The sequence below is a fragment of the Eurytemora carolleeae genome, unplaced genomic scaffold, assembly GCF_000591075.1.
Source record: "Eurytemora carolleeae unplaced genomic scaffold, Eaff_2.0 scaffold215, whole genome shotgun sequence".
In the NCBI taxonomy this organism is placed as follows: Eukaryota; Metazoa; Arthropoda; class Copepoda; order Calanoida; family Temoridae; genus Eurytemora; species Eurytemora carolleeae.
In genome coordinates this window covers 194408-211586 of record NW_019396240.1, presented here as the reverse complement: position 1 = coordinate 211586, position 17179 = coordinate 194408, and the positions used below count along the sequence as shown (strand labels likewise).

General features: G+C 35.6%; 6 protein-coding genes across 6 annotated transcripts in view; all 6 read left to right on the top strand.

Moving 5' to 3' along the window:
* LOC111699104 (nucleolar GTP-binding protein 1) overlaps window positions 1-2461 on the top strand; it is a 4285-nt gene extending 1824 nt beyond the window's left edge. The window contains exons 5-8 of the mRNA XM_023469675.1: window positions 307-449; window positions 793-994; window positions 1260-1409; window positions 1569-2461. Coding sequence (XP_023325443.1) covers window positions 307-449; window positions 793-994; window positions 1260-1409; window positions 1569-2369 — 1296 coding nt within the window. The 3' untranslated portion in view covers window positions 2370-2461. The remainder of the gene's footprint in view (window positions 1-306; window positions 450-792; window positions 995-1259; window positions 1410-1568) is intronic.
* Window positions 2462-2480: 19 nt separating this feature from the next.
* LOC111699113 (60S acidic ribosomal protein P1) lies at window positions 2481-4704 on the top strand. Its single transcript, XM_023469685.1, has 3 exons — window positions 2481-2655; window positions 3100-3199; window positions 4500-4704. Exons 1-3 carry the CDS (start codon window positions 2512-2514, stop codon window positions 4592-4594), a joined length of 339 nt encoding a protein of 112 aa, XP_023325453.1. The 5' UTR covers window positions 2481-2511; the 3' UTR covers window positions 4595-4704.
* LOC111699111 (60S ribosomal protein L32) lies at window positions 4688-6852 on the top strand. Its single transcript, XM_023469683.1, has 3 exons — window positions 4688-4824; window positions 5076-5186; window positions 6595-6852. The coding sequence occupies exons 1-3, from the start codon at window positions 4711-4713 to the stop codon at window positions 6772-6774; spliced, it is 405 nt and encodes a 134-aa protein (XP_023325451.1). The 5' UTR covers window positions 4688-4710; the 3' UTR covers window positions 6775-6852.
* LOC111699110 (40S ribosomal protein S18) lies at window positions 6847-9734 on the top strand. The gene is made up of 4 exons (XM_023469682.1): window positions 6847-6958; window positions 7569-7757; window positions 8428-8516; window positions 9570-9734. Exons 1-4 carry the CDS (start codon window positions 6857-6859, stop codon window positions 9646-9648), a joined length of 459 nt encoding a protein of 152 aa, XP_023325450.1. The 5' UTR covers window positions 6847-6856; the 3' UTR covers window positions 9649-9734.
* On the top strand, window positions 9722-11663 carry LOC111699112 (nuclear receptor 2C2-associated protein). Its single transcript, XM_023469684.1, has 4 exons — window positions 9722-9864; window positions 10078-10150; window positions 10750-10879; window positions 11320-11663. Exons 1-4 carry the CDS (start codon window positions 9739-9741, stop codon window positions 11387-11389), a joined length of 399 nt encoding a protein of 132 aa, XP_023325452.1. The 5' UTR covers window positions 9722-9738; the 3' UTR covers window positions 11390-11663.
* Window positions 11650-17173, top strand: LOC111699109 (mRNA turnover protein 4 homolog). Its single transcript, XM_023469681.1, has 6 exons — window positions 11650-11788; window positions 13755-13874; window positions 14446-14586; window positions 15893-16045; window positions 16461-16532; window positions 17035-17173. The coding sequence occupies exons 1-6, from the start codon at window positions 11670-11672 to the stop codon at window positions 17153-17155; spliced, it is 726 nt and encodes a 241-aa protein (XP_023325449.1). The 5' UTR covers window positions 11650-11669; the 3' UTR covers window positions 17156-17173.
* The last annotated feature ends 6 nt before the right edge of the window (window positions 17174-17179 follow it).

The following is a 17179-nucleotide window of genomic DNA, read 5'->3' as shown; positions in this document are numbered from 1 at the left end:
TGTCTGTTTGTTTGTATCCAATAAACGTCAAAACGGCTGAACCGATCGGGCCCAAATTTGTTGTGGGACATCACGTGACCACAGGGAAGGTTATGAATGATAAAAATTTTAAAAATGTGTTTTTAAGGTTTTTTATTTTGTAAAAAATTTAAATTCTTACAATTTTTTTCTTTGTTTTAAAATGTAAACAAAAAGAACATGTTCACAATTTAAATAGAAGATGGGCCCCTAAAAGCCTAGTATTTTAAATTCAATCTCTTAAAAACAAACGATATTTTATTTCATCTATTTTTTGTATTTTTCTAGGTTGTTGATACTCCTGGTATCCTTGATCATCCCCTGGAGGAGCGGAACACAATTGAGATGCAGGCTATTACAGCTCTAGCCCATCTCAGAGCAGTTGTTCTTTACTTTATGGATCCTAGCGAGCAGTGTGGACACTCGCTTGTGTAAGTTCATTGCTGCTTTTTATCCTCAACTTTTCTCACTTTTTAAAAGTTTTATTTTAAAAAATTGACTGAATTTTGAAATTTCTTTCCAAATTAAAATTGTAACCGTCGGTTAACATTGTATTTTTCATGTTAACATTTAAATATTGGAAAGAGACCTTAACACGAAAGATAGATTTGGATAAATTATGTCTATCCGAAATTTATGGGGTAAAAGAAATATTAAGATATGGATCATATCGCTTAGCCATCCCCCCCCCTCCCCACCACCACCACCAAGTATCTTTATTAACCTAATGATACTTTAGTATTATGTGGTGTATTTATTATGAAATTTTTATAGGCAGCAGAAAGCTCTTTTTGACAGCATCAAGCCACTGTTCAACAACAAACCCCTGATTGTAGTCGCCAACAAGAGCGACGTGTTGGCCAGGACAGAGCTAACTGAGGAGAAGGAGATAATCTACAAAGAGATTGAGAAAGAGATAGGACGAGATATCCTGGAGATGTCAACGGTTACGGAGGTTGGAGTTATGGACGTCAAGGTAAGATTTGTAGGATTTATGACAATATTTCATTGACCGCAAGTTTGATGCATAAGTAATATCTCAAAGCTGTGATATTTCAGTAATAAAGCAAAACTTGTCTAATCGGAGATCTCGTTTCGGATACATCTAAGAAATGAAACCCAGACTCAAAAAAATTTAATTATTCCTCTGATATCTAGTTACCATTGTAACAAGTTTCTTTCAGTTTAAATACTTAAATCATTAGATTTTGTTATCGTAGATCTTTATGATTTTAATTTAGACCAATGCCTGTGAGCTGCTGTTGCAACACAGAGTTGAAGCCAAGTTCCGGAGTAAGAAGGTTGATGGAATCCTGAACCGTCTCCACGTAGCTGAACCTGCACCTAGAGACTCGAAATCTAGGCCAGCGTTCATACCACCAGCAGCTGTCANTCTCTCACTAACATTAAATGTATTTTGATCATTAACTATAACGACAAAGTAACTTCTGTAAGTTAAACCACTAATAGATTAATTAATAATTCTAAGATGATCACTTCTAGATTGTAATATATTTTAATTTTATTAACTAATGATTGGCATAATGTTTAGGAAACTTCAAGAGAAGCTTGAGAACAAGATGGATGAGGATGAGGAGGAGGGAGATGATGATGAAGAGAAGGCTCCAAGATGGAAGTCTGAGAGACAGATTGAATTGGAACAAGGAGATGACTATATTCTGGATCTTAAGAAGAAATATCTTATCCCTGACGACCAGAAATACGACATTATCCCTGAGACATGGGAGGGACACAACATCGCAGATTTCATCGACCCCGACATCATGGAGAAGCTGGATGCCCTGGAGAGGGAGGAGGAGGAGAGGGAGAAGGCAGGATTCTATGACAGTGAGGAGTCCGAGGAGGATGAAAGTTACGCTGAGATCAAGGAGCTGGCTGGCAAGATTAGATACAAGAAGGCCTGCATGAAGGAGGAACAGATCATTGATAACACGACGAAGTCGGTTATGCCAAGGAACACACTGGCGAAGAAGAGAGAGAGGAGCGTGAGCAGGTTGAAGAGAGAGTTCGAGGATCTTGGAGTGGATATGAAGGATACTAAGGGAGCACATTTTACAAGGACGAATGAAAGGAGCTTGAGCAGGAAAAGGCTGAAGGTCGATGATGGATCTAGCCGCAGGGCCAGGAGCTCAAGTAGAATGCCTAGAGATCAGTCTGGAGTGAAGGATGCTGTGCAGGTTAAGAAAATCAAGAAAATTCAGAATAAAACGAGGGAGAAAAACTTCTCAATGCACGGGAAAGCCGGAGAATCGGACAGAGCTATCAAATGCAAGATGCCAAAACATCTCTTCGCTGGAAAACGCGGGAACGGGAAAACGGATAGAAGATAGATGTTTCATCAACCATCCAGATCTAAATTCTAAAATTTATATTAAAATTTGTGATATAATAACTGTTGCTAATTTCTCTGTCTATTTCAGAAGCGTGCTTGTTCTCATCTTGAGCTAAGTCTTTGGAAACTTGCACAACAAAATGTCTAACTCCGAGCTCGCCTGCACCTATGCCGCCCTCATCCTCGCCGACGATGACGTCACTGTCACCGGAGAGAAGATCGCCACCATCCTTAAGGCTGCTGGAGTCGATTTCGAGCCCTTCTGGCCTGGACTTTTCGCCAAGGTATTATTGTAAATTACGTTTCTTGGAACTAAAAATTGTATATCGGTATGAAGCGAGTTAAAGTCTAAATATTACTCTCGATGGTTTCATGCTGGGGTAAATTTAATGACATTTTGGACAGTAGTGTCAATAAGGTTAGACACTGGACAAACTACCCTGCTAATGTTTATTTTTCTTCACCCTACCCCCGATCTCGACTTTATTCCACGTATTTCATTTTTGCTCAGAGCTCAGTTTGATACTTGGTTTTCCATTGTTTTTTGGTTTATTGTTTTTCTTTTTTTCCCCTACTGATCATTTTTTTTGAAATAACTAATATTTTCACAATTGGGAGTTTCTTTCTTTCACAGCGTGCCGTCCAAAATAATTTGTTCAAGCCTAATTTTTCTCACTGAATGTATGAACGGTTAGTTAAATTCAGAAATTAAAATCTTGCGATTTTAGGCTCTAGAGTCAGCTGACATCAAGAAGCTGATTACCAATGTTGGAAGTGGTGTTGGAGCTGCCCCTGCTGCTGGTGCCGCTGCTCCTGCTCCCGCTGCCGGTAAGCATTTTGAAGACTTAATGTTCATTATTTCAATTTTAATATTCCTTAATTTTCTTTTAAAAAATTAAAGGTTCATTTTTACAGTGAAAGGGATTTAAATAAAAATGAAATCTCTAACATATGAAGAATCCCTGTTGTCCCCCCCCCCCCCCTCCTACCCTAGTTTAAATTAACTATATCACAGATCTTTGTATGCCTTCAGTTAGTGCTGCACACAAGGGTTTAAGATTTATTTTAGCTTTAAAGGGAGTGTTCGCGAAAAATGAAAGGGGGTATAGGCTTAATGCGATAAAAGAGCGCGTTTGATCGCTACTAATCTTACTTCTATCTGTTGCGTCTATAAGGAGAAAATTGTTAACGACGACTCAAACCGAATAACACGGCGTCCATAAAAATTGAGTAAATTGCAACATACGACTTAGACCGTACAAAAATCAATTTAATTTCAAACAAATCGTTCAGATATTACAACCAGGGAGGAAGGAATAGAAGGGAGATATAACTGACGCGGTTCGCCCTACCAAATGATTATACATGCTTTGCAGACGAGTACTCCATTTGAATAAGAAGTATTTGTCTGATGTACATTTAATGGGCATACAATAACCTATTCTGAGCATTTCATATACAAATGGAGTACTCGTCTGCAAAGCATGTATAATCATATGGTGGGGCGAACCGCGTCAGTTATATCTCCCTTCTATTCCTTACTCCCTGATTACAACCTATAGTCATCTATTATCTTTCGCCACATTTGTATATATTTGATATTTTATACCAGTTTTGATTTTGTTTTTTTAAAATAATATTTAGCTTACAACTTGTTTTCAAACATTCCTGGAAAATATGAAAATGTGGTCTGCATTACAAAAAATCCTCGGAACAGGAATAAATGTTTTTATAAGTAACTATCAGATCATAACAATTAAAACATATTATGAAAAATCAACTATATATAAATGTGGCGAAAGATAATCGATGACTATAGGTTGTAATATCTGAAAGATTTGTTTGAAATTAAATTGATTTTTTACGGTCTAAGTCGTATGTTGCAATTTTCTCAATTTGTATGGTCGGTACGTTCTTTGGTATGGGAAGTCTTTAACAATTTTCTCCTTATAGACGCAACAGATAGAAGTAAGATCATTAGCGATTAAAAGCGCTTTTTTATCGCATTAAGCCTATACCCCCTTTCATTTTTCGCGAACACTCCCTTTAAGAATAAAGGACTGAAATCAAAGCAAGATTTTCCTGCATTTGATAATTTAGAATTTTTTTTATCAACTTATTTGTTTAGGTGGAGCTGCACCCGCCGCCGGCAAGAAGGAGGAGAAGAAGGTTGAGGAGGAGGAGGAAGAGGATGACGACATGGGATTCGGACTTTTCGATTAAACAATTAGTTGCGGGTTTTCTATCCACTGCTCGGGTTCATAGGAATCCATCCATCCTACTCTGTATTCACTTTATATTAATGTCAAACTATTAAAGTGATAAATTTCAGAGTGAAAATGTCTCTCACTCCGGCCTCCAGGCCGAAGATCGTCAAGAAGAGGACCAAGAGGTTCATTCGTCATCAGAGTGATCGGTATGACAAACTGAAGCAAAACTGGAGACGTCCCAAGGTGAGGAATTTTATTTTTTAACCCGATGATTTTACCTTCCTAGGAAATTCTTCTTGGAAGAAGTTTATATTTCTCTTAATTGAATTGGCCACAATAATTCAACTTGTGATGAAAAATAATGCAAATCTAGATTTCTCTAATGGGGGGGGGGGGCTAAATTTTGCTACATTTATGATCGATTTTTAATTGTTAATTTAAAAATATTATCTAGTTAGGCAAAATATCATTTCTCTAACCTCAACATAATTCAGGGTATTGACAACAGAGTCAGACGTAAGTTCCGTGGTATGTACAAGCTGCCAGGAATTGGATATGGTTCAGCCAAGTCCACCAGGCATATGCTGCCCACTGGATTCCGTAAGGTACGCAGGGTCTTAGTCTATTAGCAGAGGGAGGACTTAAACCTTGAGTGACCTTTTAAGTAAAAATTGGATTGTTTGAATCATAACGGCACTCTTTACCCTCATCTGAATTAAAAATCTTCCTAATTGGATCTGAAAGGGACTGTTAGCCTGATTTTATGTTACCTCACATTCATAGATGATGATGTCCGATTCACAAAGGTTTGACTGAGCGATTACGAATAAGATATCAATATTATTATTAAAACTGATGATTTTGAATTGTGGCTTCTTTAGTCTACTCAGAAAAACGAAGGAATTATCAAAAATAAACTGGGCTAAATGTAGAAAAACGAAAATATATTCCACGTTTTTGATCAGAAAGGTCTAATAGTACTATCTTGGATCGCTCTTTTTCATGACACTCCTTCCTTGTTAACCTATTTAGTTCATGACGGGTTTTGTTCGCATTGTTTTTATAATTAAAGTTCTAATTATTTAAGTTTTTTACCAGTTCAGTTGCATAGGTTCACATTTTTTTTATCTTGGCCCTAGGAAGTTTCAGAATTGTAAATTATCTAGGTCATTGATCACAACTGTTATTTTCTTCGAAGTTGTGGTTCACAAATGATTTTCATTATCTAGGTTCTTGCCAAAATACAACTGGTGGTTTTATTATCCAGGGTTTAGTTCAATAATAGTTATTATCTAGGTTCTTGTTCAATACTGGGTTTATTATCTGGGGTCTTGATAAATACTGGTTCTATTATCCAGGTTCATGTTAACAAATGGTTTTGTTTTCCAGGCTTTCGTTCAATACTGGTTTTATTATCCAGGTTATTGTTCAATACTTACACTGGTGTTTTTATCCAGGTTCTTGTTTAAAACTGATGTATTATCCAGGTCCTTGTTAATTACTGGTTTTGTCATCCAGGTTTTGTAAATACTGGTATTTTATCCAGGTTCTTGTTCAATACTGGTTTTTATACCCAATGTCTTTGTTCACAACTAATTTCATTATCCAGGTTCTTGTTCAAAAGAACCTGGATAATTAAACCAGTATTTAACAAGAATCTGATCAATAACTAGATTATTCACAACTAGCTAAATTATCCAGGTTATTTTTCACCACTAGTTTTATTATGCAGGGTTATACAGGGTCTCTATCCAGACTGGTTTTATTATCCAGGTTTTTGTTCACAAAATGTTACGTTATCCAGGTTCTTGTTCACAAAATGTTTTATTATCCAGGTTCTTGTTCACAAAATGTTAATTATCCATGTTCTTGTTTAATATTGGTCTTATTATCCAGGCTCTTTCTCATTATGCTTTATTTATGGTTATGCTCACAAGTGATTTGTTATGGTTTTAATTGTTCACAACCAGTTTTATAATTTTGGTACGTGCTTACCATAGTTTTGTTATCTAGGTTCTTGTTCACAACCTGAAGGAGCTCGAGGTTCTGATGATGCAGAACAAGAAGTTTTGTGCTGAGATTGCCCACGGAGTTTCCTCCAAGAACAGGAAAGCTCTGGTTGAGCGTGCCCAGCAGTTGGCCATCCGTGTGACCAACCCCAGCGCCAAGATGAGAAGCGAGGAGAACGAGTAAATCTAACTATGTAGGAAACGACGATTGATACATACACCCATTCAAAACTTGGCCAGTAAAAAATCTGATTTTTTCAGAGAAGATGTCGCTGGTTTGTCCACCAAACTTCCAGCATATTCTTCGTGTTCTTAACACGAACATCGAGGGAAAAACCAATGTCATGTTTGCTCTGACTTCCATCAAGGTGATCTTTATATTTTATACTAGCTTAATGGTCCGGCGTTGCCCGTGGAAAAAAAGATTTTAAAAAATATAGAATTCTTTTTAGCTTTAAACACCCCCCGGCCACCCATAAGTGTCTACTAAAAATTCCAGCACAATCGGTTCAGCCGTTTGACAGGCTACACGCAACATAAAATAAATGTCTTGTTATATTATATAAATTGTCCTTCTCGGGGATCAATTTTGTCCCGGAACCTTACCTGAAGCTGTTAAAATGATGAACCATTAAAGATTTGTGGAAATTAGCGACGAACCCTTTCTTTACTAAATATCTAATAAATCTACCCAAGGTATCTACGAGGTAGATTTACTTACAACTTTGTAAATAAACTTTCATTAATTGCATGGGTTTTTATTCTGAATAGCTTCAGGAGAGGATACGTAAGGTCCTTAGATGAATCAAATTGATCTGGATAAAATGGAAAGGGATTGGGGTAACTGACATTCAATTTAGGGAAAGGTTGGTTTTGAAATGTTTCTCTGTCCCAAAATAATAGTTATATATTCACAACTTTCTCCCATTCTTAAAATCAACTTGGATGGTACGTACGATTTTACGAGAACTAATTCAGGGTATTGGTAGGCGTTACGCTAACGTCGTCCTGAAGAAGGCGGATATTCCTCTGTCCAAGCGTGCCGGAGAACTGTCTGAGGAGGATTGCGAGAAGATCATCACCATCATGCAGAACCCCAGACAGTACAAGATCCCTGATTGGTTCCTTAACAGGAACAGGGATATCAAGGACGGAAAGACCGCGCAGGTAAAAAAAATGCACTAGTTATCTTGTGTAATCAAGTTGTTACTTTGTCACATGTATGTACGTGCGTGACTGTGCGTCCTTACAATGGTTTAAAATTAATGGTTTATAAATGCTTTATTTCTCTTTATAGAGAATGTTTCCAACTAAATATTATATCTTTCGATTCTATCAATTTAATTTTGATGCGGATCCGGATCCAAGTCATTTCTTAAGGTTTACTGAATTTTTTAACAAAGAATAATTATTAAATTATATTTGTTATATATGTTTTTATAATCTCTCTTTTTTTCAAAATTTCAGATTTTGGTTTTAGGAGTAAAAACTTTTTTTTGCAGTTTTTGGTTGATATTTAGCCCCTTGGATCCGCGTATTTTTGCGGATCCTGATCAGGATCCAGCAAGCCAAACTCTTACGGATCCAACGGATCCGGATCTGGATCCAAGGGATAAAATATCAGCTAAAAACTGTAAAAAAAACCTTTTTAACTCCTAAAACCTAAATCTGAACTTTGAATAATTCAAAGAGAGGTTATAAAAATTTTATCCTAAGCACTGAAAGTGAACTATGCGATATTATAGAATTTTTTAAGGGATACATTGTGTCAAAAAATGTCGAATTTGTTTTTATCTAAAATGTACACCAGGGAGTTTAAGAGAATTTCTTTATCTAGGTTATGGCCAATATCCTTGACAACAAGCTCCGTGAGGATCTCGAGAGACTGAAGAAGATCAGGGCTCACAGGGGTCTTCGTCATTACTGGTTAGTTACCCCCTTNCCCCCCACTTTGGCATATCACTTATTAATATTGTCTACTGAAGCCTATTATTGGGATTATAACTTAGTCTGCATATTAATATATTCCGAAATAAAATTAGGTGTTTTGACTTGAATCCTGATGGTTCATTTTCAGCAGTGTGTCAACCCTTTCCTTCCAGACGTGGTTCATATTATAAAAATTCACCATATCTGGAGTATACCGAGAACGCAAGTGCCGTGCTGATATTTCAAATCTTTCTTTTTAAATTTTGGTCCTGTGCTGAAAACTTAAGAATGATGGATATCAAGATTAATGCTTGAACTCCTGGTTTTACTAAACCCGAGATTACTTCAATACGCATTCGATATCCAAGCAAGAAGTATAAAACCAATCAGTGTATCATGTTAAAAACCGGTTTTTTACTGGTATTAATTGTGTCATATCAATTGAACTAAACATCGATTACATACATGAAAGTTTTGGATAAATTCTAATGTGAAAATATACTTTTTAAAAGGTTCACGAGTGACTAATTCAATCGGATATTAGTCCAATCGATATAGCATTGTATCTGTAATTGTTATCAAACGTAACTTTTATACAGTAGGGATATCCAAAATAAGAGGATTAAGAATAAAAGTGTATACATTACTCAGCTTAAGCCATCTCATTCTTAAGTTTCCAGCTCAGGGCAAATATTGAAATAATTCCAACAACTAAGCATCACAAACTAAAAATTTAATGAGAAATTTTTTGCTTTCGCTCTGGCTTAAATCAGTCTGGAACTTTTTTTCTATGTAATTTTTGTTTAAAAAAGGGGGGGTGGTTGTTACGTTAAAAAGCATTCCGGTATCTCCAGCGGAATCAACATGGTCCGTTGGTCGAAGTGTTTGCAAAATTATCCCGGGTTTCATCGTTAGTTCTCTTTCTTTTAATAGAGGAGATCTTGGAAACATACTCGGAACAACATTTTATTTTTTTTTAATCAGTTTTTCTCACCCCCCCACCCCGTCCTCCTGTTAAATATTTAACTGTTTAATTGCGTATTTATTCAGGGGACTGAGAACTCGTGGTCAGCATACCAAGACTACCGGACACAAGGGAAAGACTGTCGGTGTCTCCAAGAAGAAGTAAACCTGTCTCCATTGGAACCTGGAGTCCCTGGACTTGTCCGCACCACACGATCCCGGAGCTCTAGAACAAGATATAAATATTTCAGAGAGAATGTCTGTTCTGACAGAGAGGAAGTATACTTGCAGGGTGAGCTCTACACTAAACCGGGACACTAAGCAGTTTGGGAAGAAGTTTCTCTTTGATAATAGAGAAGAGACCTGTTGGAATTCGGATCAGGTAAATTTTATTTCCTTGGATAAGCGTTCTATATCCTTCAAGAAAGAAGGGGGGAATATGTTATTCAAATTTGAAATTACAGTTTTGTTTCACGAAACTGCCTAGACGATTTTGAGAAAGATAAAGTTTATTTTTTCCCCTAAGTTGTAAATTTTTAATGTGCAGTTTATTAAGTTACTTTTTAACTAGATTATTAAATTATTTGTTTGCAAGGGTAGTCCGCAGTGGATATCTCTCGAGTTTCCCGAACTTTCTTCAATATCTGGATTCTCTCTGCAATTTCAAGGTGAATTGAAAATTACAGGCATTATGGTCGAGAGCTAGTTAAGATCAAAGAGTAAAGCTCTTCTAGATCAATGAGAAAAGCTCTTCTAGATCAATTAGAAAAGCTCTTCAAGATTAAAGAGTAAAGCTCTGCTAGATCAAAGAGTAAAGCTCTGCTAGATCAAAGAGTAAAGCTCTGCTAGATTAAAGAGTAAAGCTCTGCTAGATCTAAGAGTAAAGCTCTGCTAGATCAAAGAGTAAAGCTCTTCTAGTTAAAAGAGTAAAGCTCTTCTAGATCAAAGAGTAAAGCTTTACTAGATCAAAGAGCACAGCTCTACTAGATCAAAGAGCACAGCTCTTAGACTTAAGATTAAAGCTCTAGACCAAAAGTAAGCCCTCTTTGAGAAAAAAATTGGCAAAGCTCATAATTTGCAACTGGCCATTTCGTTGCTTACTGTTATGAATATTTATTATTACAGACGGTATGATACAAACTACGTTGTAAATTATCAAAAATTAATTGAAGTTTACTGGTTTTCAAATAATTTATAAACGGCTGGCTCCAGGAACGTCTCTGTTACTGCTCTCTAGACCTCGTGCTTAATCAAGGTTATTGTTCAGGTGGGTTCGCTGGTAAAGAGTGTTATGTCGAGACAGAAGGTTCTCTAAAGGTTCTAGATTTCTACCCCGAGGATAGTAATAAACTTCAGTACTTCTACCTCAAGGAAAGAGTTCATGTCAAGAAAATTAGGTAAGTTCTAAAGTTTTTACTTGTTGAACGTAAGGAACTTGTTAAACTCGCTGTTATTCATGTAGTCTACCCTACACGGAGAACCCCCCTTTCCCCCCCCTGTCAAAATTTTTTCAACTATGTTAAACAAGTTTCCTACGTTTTCAATTGCTTTTAACGTTTTATTAGATAAATGCTTTTTCAGTTCTAAAAAGTAACTAGTAACAAATTCTCAATCTTATTTCGTGGAGACTGATAATTTAAATGTGAATGCTAAATCAAAATACATTAACAAATATCGACATTATCGAAAACTTGCTTCTTATGTCTAAAATTTGGCAAACACGAGGGGTAGGTTCGGGTCTCCATGACACCGGCTCGAAACTTGTACTCAATATTAATCAGGAATTCCCTCGTCCCTTGAACGTGAAAATCACCATAATTTGAAATAATATTTTTAGGATTGCATTTAACTCGAGCTCTGATTTCTACGGAAGAATTACTATTTACAAGCTGGAGTTTTATCCCTAACCTCAGCCTCAGTTTCTCGTGGAATTCGGACCTAACGTATAATACAGCTTTGCTGGTACTGTGATAGAACATGACATTCTCAAAAAAATATGAAATGTTTTAGGCCTTGCATCTATTTTTTGTGAAGCTTAGGCCTTAGTCAAGCTTGACCCATTTCATCGTATTATGTAAATCTGACTCAAATTTTGAATTACTAATTTGTATATTAACTTCGGCTGTGATTAAAAGTATTTTTGTATATTTATATTATTCCTAAAATAAATCTGTTTTCAGACCTAAAATGCCTAAATCAAAGCGAGATAAAAAGATTTCTTTGACCAAGGTAGAGAAGAAGGTTGGATTAGAAACAAAGCAGAAGCTGGTTGATAATGTACGCAACTGCGTAGATACATATGCTAGGTACTTGAAACATAGATTACGTAGATAAGATAAGGATAATGGGTTAAAAGGAAAGTGAATATAAAACATCTAGTGCGACAATTACTGGATTAATGTTGGATCTAAAGTAAACATTTCAAGTCAAAAAGATTTTTGAACTTTTAATAAGGTGCATCCACAAATGTTGAACTTAAAGATATGATTATATAGAATTTATGAAGTCTTGATTCCATATTTTCTTTTTTTCCTGCCCTTGACAAACCGTTACTTGATTCATATACGGTTACTCAATAAACACGTCCGGGCTGAAAACTCACCTCTCAGTCAGGACTTGAAACTCCAGGCTTTAGAGTGGAGCCTAAAGCTTTCTCTAACACTCATGATTTGATTTGATTTGCCACGTCAATTAAGAAGCTTGGGATCAAGACTATTCAAGGGAAGGCAGGAAAGTCTATTAAACCTTAGAAATGTTATATTTGAAGGGTTGTGGGTCATCTCAATTCGCATCCTTGGTGGGTAACTCCGTCTTTGGTCATTCCATATCACATGCACTATGTTCCTGTTCAGTTTTACTTTTTCGGCTGACCCCGCTTATCGGTGGATGGTATCGATTTATTAATAAGGTTTCAAATTCAATGGGCGGCAAGTAGTTTCTTAATAGTTCTTATCTCCCATCATTTCTGAACTGTCTTAATTTGATGAATTTTGTAATATAAATCAAAACTAATTCTTTATTTTTTTATTTCATTTTCCCTCTGAATCCAGTATTGCAAGTGTCAAAATCTAACCTTTTATTATTGGTATTCTGCGATTTTTTGAGCCTAAAACAACTGCATGCTTCTCACTGCCATATGTAAAATTAAAGCATAAATGAATTCTCCTTTTTCTTACGATTAGAGTTGCTCTGTTCATGTCGTGCATCCATGTTCTTCTCCGGACCAGTCATTTCACTACACCACGTGCCAATTAAATAATGTTCTTAATGTATTGTTGAAGTAAAGAACGAGTTTCAAACAAATATTCATTGTTTGACAAGTTGAAAGAAACTCGATGCCCCCCCCCCCCCCTCCATATATTGGCTTGGTTAAAATTGCCTTAATTACGCTTGCGTTAAATGCAAAATATGTCATTTTCAGCTCAATATCTAGTTCTAAAATACGAACTACAAGTTTGAAAAATTGATAAAAGGACAAATAGATTCATTTGAGCGGATGATATGACAAGCACTTAAACTATTTCCCCCCTTAAAGTCGGTTCTTCCCAAGGATGTAAGGCAAGGAAAGTCATTTCAGAAGTGGACACATCTTTTGTATTGCAGTGTATTGTCTCTGGGTGGCAATGTAAACACAAGACGGATGTCGAAGCCTGACATGGGATCCATCATTCACATAAAAAATCAAAGAAATATTCTGGTCGTAGGAAACTATTATGTGAATTATCAAAATTTAATGCTTTTAACCTCCTCGGATACTAAACAAACACTGATGCATCTATTATTGTTCCGCCCAAAGAGAACTGGTTTCAATATGTACACAAAGTATACACGACCGCAATTGACTTTCCTTGCCTTACATTCTTGGTACTTCCTATCATCGATTAAAAAGATAATTTTTTCTCAGTTGTGAAACGCTCCATAAAAATTCGATATTTATATATATTTGTTAGTCCATGAAAGCAATGTATAAAATGATTTTAATTCTGAATTAAAAATATGTTTTTATTTTAAAATGGATCGTTATTTTGAAGTATGGACACAAAAAAAATCGTCGAAAATCAAATGTATCTAATGTATCTAATGTATCAACTTTCCCAATTAATCTTTAATTAGAACTTGTTTATTGAGATTCTTCTTCATTCATTTCTATTCATTTACAAATAACAAAGCGTTAAAAATTTAGCTACGCTTAAAACTGGTTACTCTTGTTTGAAACAGATAAAAATAACTTAATAATTCTATTTTGCTCGCTAACATTAATTATTTTTCTAGAATATTCGTGTTTAAAACTGAGAATATGAGGAATAACAAACTGAAAGACGTGAGAGAAAAATGGAGTCACAGTAAATTCTTCATAGGCAAAAACAGGGTTGTCGCTAAGGCTCTTGGAAAGTAAGTATCTAAATACTGCAAATATAAGTTATACTATAAGAGTAATTAAGATACGGTGTTTAATTGGAATGAAATTTCTCATTTTTAAAAGCATTTTTTCCCCCATAATTTTGAACTGAAAGGGGAAGGAATATTTTAAGTTCTCCGAACCTATTTTTGTCTGGAACTGAGACATAAGCTGAAAAATAGGGGTTTTTTTGAGAAAAAGTATATCTCTGCTGGAAAATAAAAACTAGAATAATTTCTTCGGGACCCATAAGAAATCTGATTTGCTCCCTCAGGTGAAAGAATTTTCTTCATCTTAAGTTCCTTGATCAAAGGTTGGAAGTTAAGTATAAGAATCGTTAATCTTGAATGCTTGATCTCGATATGCAATGTGGACACTTTAATTTGAGAATAATGCTTTATATTTCAATAAAAGTATCCCTGCAGGGCATGACCACCGCTGAATATCAAATGGGAATTAAATTAATCCGCGAGTCAATGCTTGATCCCTTTGATTTACAACTCTAATGTTCTGACATAAGTTTCCAATCTAAATCTACAATTATTATTCATGTCTTTATTTTAGAACTGAGGAAGAGGAGTACAACGAGAATTTGCACAAGGTGTCCACCCTGCTCCGGGGAGAGTGCGGTCTACTCTTCACAAACGAGAAGACTGAAGATGTGCTAGAATGGTTCGAAGGATTAGCGCACCCAGATTACGCAAGGTAATGAACAACAGTAATATTTTATTTGGTAAATTGGAACATTACACGTTTTTGTCAGCATCCTTCCGTCTCCACGTAGTATCCTGTATCATGTACCCAGTTTCATGTACCCAGTTTCATGTACCCAGTATCATGTACCCAGTATCATGTACCCAGTATCATGTACCCAGTATCCTGTATCCAGTTTCCTGTATCCAGTATCCTGTATCCCGTATCCAGTATCCAGTATCCAGTATCCTGTATCCAGTATCCAGTATCCTGTATCTTGTACCCAGTATCCTGTATCATGTACCCTGTATCATATATCCAGTATCCAGTATCATGTACCTAGTATCATGTACCCAGTATTTAGTTTGTATATATGTATGAAGCCAATTTTTTACAGATTGATTCTTGCTGAAGAAGTTTAAACCCTCTTACATGAACTGAACACAAAAGACAATGAATGAAAAATTGAATTTTAATGTTTTTTTTTTTCAAAAATGGGATTTTTTTCGAAAATTGTACTGATTGTACAGATTTTTAAAAAAAATGTACGGATTTTTTAAAAAATGTACGGATTGGTTTAAAAAAATGTACGGATTGTACGGATTTAAAAAAAAAATTGTACGGATTGTTTTTCGAAAATTGTACGGATTTTACGGATTTCTTCTGAAAATGTACGGATTTTTGTACGGATGTGTTCAAAAAAGTTTTGGCCACCCTGCATTTTTCAAATAGATCTCCAATTATCAAGTGCTTACTGTTAAGGGTCCAATTTTTAATGCGGATCCAGATCTTGGATTTGTCCTGTACATGACAATATCCAATTCAGCTATTTCATATGTTTCTAGCTTTCTTTTAAATTTTTTAACAGTCCCCAATTTTCTTTTTTCTCTTGAAATATCTAGAACTGGTGGAGTGTGTAGTAAAACTGTAGTACTACCTGAAGGATAATATATTTAATATCTAGAACTGGTGGAGTGTGTATTTAAACTGAAGTTCTACCTGAAGGATAATGTATTAGATATCTAACTGGTGGAGTGTGTTGTGAAACTGTAGTACAACCTAAAGGATAATGTATTAAATATCTAGACTGGTATATGTGTAGTGAAACTGTAGTACTACCTGAAGGATAATGTATTCAATATCTAGACTGTTATGTGTAGTGAAACTGTAGTACTACCTGAAGGATAATATATTCAATATCTAACATTGGTGGAGTGTGTAGTAAAACTGTATTACTACCTGAAGAATAATATTTAGAACTGGTGGAGTATGTAGTGAAACTAAGTATTACCTGAATGATAATGTATTCAATATCTAGAACTGGTGGAGTGTGTAGTGAAACTGTAGTACTACCTGAAGGACCTCTCCCTGAATTCTCCCACGCTATTGAACCTCAGCTCCGACTTCTAGGTCTTCCCACAGCTCTCAAGAAGGGAATTGTAACCTTGATTCAAGAACACACAGTTTGCAAGTAAAAATATTTATTTTACAAAAGAGTTACATCGGGGGTTGTATTGGGTTTCATTTTGGGATATGTTAAATTACGAATAATTTGTATCCATTGGTTTTTTTTTTTTTAATAAGTGAGAAGATAATATCTATTTCTACACATTTAGCATAAACATTATTGAAGAAATTAAAGGTTGAGACATCAGAGACGACTGTACGGAATTCATTCAGCCTTTTTTTACATTTTAGTTCACTGCAACTTGAAAATAATTAAAGAATTTGTTCAAGGCATACAACAAAATTAAATTGTTATATTTAAGAGTGTCATTAAAGTTTCATAGATTGTGGGTAACCTTCTATAAATCAAGTAAAAATATACATTCATTAGAAGGCAACCTGTAGTTTTTGATAATTATTAATAATTATTTAATTATTAGAAAGGGTGATATATTAACAAGTGAGCAGGCTAGGATTCTAAAATTACTGGGGAAAGAGCAGGCAGAGTTCAGGTTTGTTATTATTCTCTTAAACCTTAATAAGTTCAGATTTGCTTTTAGAAATTTACATTGTAAATGTCCATTTATTTGGTACAATACCCTTTAAGTTAATGCCTGTGGCGAACCAAACTTTATTGATCCTTAAAGTTAATGCCTGTGTCGAACCAAACTTTATTGATATTTCTTGTATCGGTTTTTTGATTTTTGTAAAATAAACGAAACTGGAACCTTTTTTATTGTGACGACTTAAACTTTGACGTTTCCAAAGAGGGGGGGGGGGCGCATCCCCCCATGGATTAATAGTAAAATCTATGATTTATAGGAGGGTTTCAGGCCCCAGTTTGCCCTGAGGCCCCCCCTGAAAAAATTCCCGTACACGCCCCTAGTGTCCTCTATGGTTTGTTCATGTGCTCTGCTGTCTGAGATTTCAGATGGACAAAAATAAATTTTAATAAAGGATTGAAGGTTCCATTGTTAACTTTTGATGGCTTCAATTCATGAATGAGTTTTTTAGATTACGAATGTTGGCTGTCTGGGCAAACGATGGTTCTTTCAAGATTCTCGCCGAACTCCCTGAAACCGATGAGAACAGTATGGATGAGGAGGGAGAGGATGAGGACGTAGACGACGAATAAACATGATTTTTCATCTCAGCTTTA